Below are 1,865 nucleotides of genomic sequence, written 5' to 3'. Positions count from 1 at the left end.
TCCCGGGGGCTGCCGAGCGAGGCTAACCCGTTGTCTGTCCTTTGTTTTAGGGTGGGCCCGTGGAAATCCTGCCGTTCCTCTACTTGGGCAGCGCTTACCATGCCTCCCGAAAAGACATGCTGGATGCTTTGGGGATCACGGCGTTAATCAATGTCTCGGCGAACTGCCCCAACCACTTTGAAGGGCACTACCAGTATAAAAGTATCCCCGTGGAGGACAACCACAAGGCAGATATCAGCTCCTGGTTTAACGAGGCGATTGATTTCATAGGTAAATGAGCTCTCCTTGCGGTCCGTTTTCTTTCTGGGGTAACGTACCCTTGGGCAATGATTTTTGGGCGTTGTTTTCCCCAGTAAAACCCACACTTGAGATTAGGGAATCTTATTCTGTAGGTGAGAGATGCTCTGGGGACATTTCCATTAATTTTATTCTACTCAGAGGAATAATCTTGTTTTCACTTTGTCTGAAATCTTAAATCAAGAGGCACTGGTCTAGCAGAAAAGAGCTAGTGAATTTAAGCGGATCAGTGTTAAACTAATCTTGCAAGACTGCTAAAGTGACCTGGAGGAGCTATTAGTATAATTGGAATTGGAGCCCAGAATGAAAATAGCTAGACTGCTGGTTCCCTCAGGACAAAGGCTCTTTGTCTGAAAAGAACTGGGTGCACCTACTAGGGGAAGGAAGGGATGGATTAAAGAAATGTAAACCAGCTTCCCACCTCTGGAAGCAGCGGGACTTGTTTGCTAACTGTGTACTTTAATTCTTTCAGACTCTGTTAAAAACGAAGGAGGAAGGGTGTTTGTGCACTGCCAGGCTGGCATTTCCCGGTCAGCAACCATCTGCCTCGCTTATCTCATGAGGACCAACAGAGTCAAATTGGATGAAGCCTTTGAGTTTGTAAAGCAGAGGAGAAGCATCATTTCCCCCAACTTCAGCTTCATGGGGCAGCTGCTTCAGTTTGAGTCGCAGGTCCTTGCCCCCAACTGCTCAGCAGAAGCTGGTAGCCCTGCTATGTCAGTATTGGACAGAGGAGCATCGACCACCACAGTCTTTAACTTTCCAGTCTCCATCCCTGTTCACACCTCATCCAGTGCTTTAAACTACCTTCAGAGCCCCATCACCACTTCCCCAAGCTGCTGAAAAGCAGGTGAAAATATGGTCAGAACTCAGACTTGCTGTCTCAGAAGTGCAATAACTACGAGGACAGTGTCATAAGTCACCCATGTTTTGTGAGGAACCACCCATGCGTCCCAGAACAGTGTCCTAAATGGAGAGGAGCTCACCTGATGCCAGAGAACTAGGTGCTGCTGACTATTCTGCTGACTTTAAAAGCCAATATCTGGTTGTCTACACAGAGATCAAAGGACGCTGTCTCTTCCTGAGCTGTTCCTCCTTGTCTTCTGTCTGTCCTAAGCCTGCTCCATGTTTAGTAGCATGCTCACCAGTATTCCCATTCCTGGACACTCTGAGCAACACTGATGCTGTCCCCTTTTATATGACAGTCCTATTTATTTATTTTTTACATTAGTGCATTGTTTGCCTTCACAAACCCAAAAGTTTCATTTCTAGAGAAACCAAATACCTCAGATTTTTTGGTACTGTAATCCTGTGTGTATATGTATATCTGTCAGCTCTTCTTGTTTCCCAAGCACTGACGTGAAAGCACCAGGCGAGTGCTTTTTTGAGTTGCCAAGGGTTATATGTTTGATTTATTTATGATGTGAAATAATATATTTCTTCTTATGAAGACATAGTTTTGTTACATGATTAACTTTTTTATACAAACAGAATAAATTATGATATTTCTATTGAGCTGGATGATAATTATTTAAAATCTTGCATTTTAGACCCAAACTCCCTGTGGA

General features: G+C 44.5%; 1 protein-coding gene across 1 annotated transcript; it reads left to right on the top strand.

Annotated features, from left to right (window-relative positions):
* The first annotated feature begins 6 nt into the window (after window positions 1-6).
* Window positions 7-1,284, top strand: LOC104505026 (dual specificity protein phosphatase 1). Its single transcript, XM_010149311.1, has 2 exons — window positions 7-270; window positions 770-1,284. The coding sequence occupies exons 1-2, from the start codon at window positions 117-119 to the stop codon at window positions 1,138-1,140; spliced, it is 525 nt and encodes a 174-aa protein (XP_010147613.1). The 5' UTR covers window positions 7-116; the 3' UTR covers window positions 1,141-1,284.
* Window positions 1,285-1,865: the final 581 nt, after the last annotated feature.

Source organism: Eurypyga helias, unplaced genomic scaffold (genome assembly GCF_000690775.1).
Source record: "Eurypyga helias isolate BGI_N326 unplaced genomic scaffold, ASM69077v1 scaffold25040, whole genome shotgun sequence".
NCBI classification, from domain to species: Eukaryota; Metazoa; Chordata; class Aves; order Eurypygiformes; family Eurypygidae; genus Eurypyga; species Eurypyga helias.
Note: the sequence above shows the minus strand (reverse complement) of the source record. Positions and strands in the feature narration are given on the sequence as shown.

Bases quoted from the DNA above. Each gene is read 5' to 3' on its own strand.
- LOC104505026 (XM_010149311.1), top strand. From the start codon at position 117: ATGCTGGATGCTTTGGGGATCACGGCGTTAATCAATGTCTCGGCGAAC. The intron at 271-769 runs GTAAATGAGCTC...TAATTCTTTCAG, and splicing joins CGAGGCGATTGATTTCATAG to ACTCTGTTAAAAACGAAGGA.